The sequence below is a fragment of the Dipodomys ordii genome, unplaced genomic scaffold, assembly GCF_000151885.1.
Source record: "Dipodomys ordii isolate 6190 unplaced genomic scaffold, Dord_2.0 Scaffold1000000432, whole genome shotgun sequence".
In the NCBI taxonomy this organism is placed as follows: Eukaryota; Metazoa; Chordata; class Mammalia; order Rodentia; family Heteromyidae; genus Dipodomys; species Dipodomys ordii.
In genome coordinates this window covers 1-2,057 of record NW_012284049.1, presented here as the reverse complement: position 1 = coordinate 2,057, position 2,057 = coordinate 1, and the positions used below count along the sequence as shown (strand labels likewise).

General features: G+C 67.6%; 1 protein-coding gene across 1 annotated transcript; it reads left to right on the top strand.

Moving 5' to 3' along the window:
* Window positions 1–259: 259 nt before the first annotated feature.
* On the top strand, window positions 260–1,840 carry LOC106002721 (immunoglobulin superfamily member 10-like; the record flags this gene model as incomplete). The annotated part of the gene is made up of 2 exons (XM_013037543.1): window positions 260–820; window positions 986–1,840. Coding segments are annotated over 2 exons (1,416 nt in total), but the record flags the coding sequence as incomplete, so codon positions are not given.
* Between the last annotated feature and the right edge of the window lie 217 nt (window positions 1,841–2,057).

The window sequence follows — 2,057 nt, the reverse complement described above, 5'->3', positions numbered from 1 at the left end:
TGTTTCCTCTTCTTCCTCTTCCTTTCCTTCTTCCTCTTCCTCTCAGTCTCTTCCTTCTTCTTCATTTCCTGTTTCCTCTTCCTCTTCACTTCCTGGTTCCTCTTCACTTCCTGCTTCCCCTTTGCTTCCTGCTTCACTTCCTGCTTCCCCTTCACTTCCTGCTTCCTCTTCGTCTCCCACTTCCGCTTCCGCCCCGCTACCGCCCGAGCTCTCCGTCCCCTATGGCGCCCCCGTGACCCTCACATGCCCCGTGACCCAGGGGTCGCACGCAGTGACCTGGCTGACGCCGGCCTTGCAGCCCGTGGCCTTCACGTCCGGCTCGGAGGACGCCCACTTCCGTGTGCTGCCAGATGGGCGTCTGCGCCTGCGGGGGGCACGGCGGGCCGACGCAGGCACGTACACGTGCGTGGCGGGGCGGGGCCGGCGCGCCACCCTGCGCCTACACGTGCAGCTGCGGTCACCGCGCATCCGGGTCACACCTGACATCCATGATGACGTGAACGAGGACATTCGGGTCTCCCCCGTGGTGCGTCTGCGTGTGCGCTGCCAGGCGGATGGCGTCCCCGAGCCCCGCCTGCTGTGGGAACTTCCGGGCGGGCTGGTACTTCCAGTCCCGTATCGCAGTCACACGGGGGGAGGGATCAGCGTGGATGCTCGTGGGACGTTGGAAATCCCGGATGTGCGTGCGCTGCGCAGCGGTGGCAGCTACGCCGTGGCATGCGTGGCGCGCAACCCGGCAGGAGAAGCCCGGATGTGGGTGCGGCTGCCGCCATGGTGGGCGCGGGCTCTGCCCCCTGCGGTGTCGGCTCTGCCCTCTGAGGTATTGACTCCGCCCCCTGGCACGCCTGCCCCGCCATCTTGGGCGCTGACTGGGCCCTCTGAAGCATTGACTCCGCCCCCTGTTGCATTGGCTCCGCCCTCTGAGGCAGCTCCGCCCCCTGGCCCGCCTGCCCCGCCATCTTGGGCGCTGACTGCACCCTCTGAGGCGTTGACTCCGCCCCCTGTTGCACCGGCTCCGCCCCATCACGCGCCTGCCCCGCCATCTTGGGCGCTGACTCTGTCCACTGGTGCGCTGGCTCCGCCCTCTGAGGCAGCTCCGCCCCCTGGCCCGCCTGCCCCGCCATCTTGGGCGCTGACTCCACCCCCTGACGCGCCGACTCTGCCCTCTGAGGCGCTGACTCCGCCCCCTGGGACGGCGTCGGAGGCGGCGCTGCGTGTGGTGCTGGGCGGCAGCTTCCGGCTGCGCTGCCCCACCTCCACGCTTCCGGTGTCCTGGCGCCTGCCCGGCGGGCTGGTGCTGCGTGGGCCGCAGAGGCGAGGCCGCTTCACGCTGGGCGCCGACGGCAGCCTGGAGGTGCGCGCCGCCTCCGAGCGGGACCGAGGCACCTACATCTGCCATGCCCACCCCGGGGCGCTGCCCGGACACGCCCCCCGCGCGCCGGAGACCAGGATGTTCAGCTTCATTCCCGCCACTAGGCCGCTGGGTGCCATGGCAAGGCAACAGACTGAGGAGACCCGGATGTGGGGCTTCAGTCCCGCCGCTAGGCCGCGGCGTTCGGTTGCAGGGCAACCAAGTGAAGATACCAGGACGTTGGGCTCCACCGCAGCATCTAGGCCTCTGCGTTCGGTTGCCGGGCCACAGACCAAGAAGACCCGGATGTGGGGCTTCATTCCTGCCTTTAGGCCGCTGGGTTCGGTTGCCGGGAAAGTGCGTGAGACCCGGATGTCCAGCTCCAGCAAGACTCTTGGGCCCCAGCCAGAAGATGCCCGGATGTGGGGTTCCGAACCTGCGCGCGCTGTACAGAAGCTGCGGTCCGACCAGAGGCCACGGAGAGGCTAGGACCCGGAGGGACCCAGATGTGGACTGGGAAAGACCCGGATGTCACCTATCTCTGGGTCCACTGAAGGGCCAGGACCCGGATGTGGACTGGGAGAAACCCGGATGTCACTTTCTTCCATGTCCACTGACCCAGAAGTGGCATGGAGGAACCGGATGTCACTTTCCTCCAGATGCACTGATGGGTCTGGACCCGGATGTGGACTAGGAGGGACCCGGG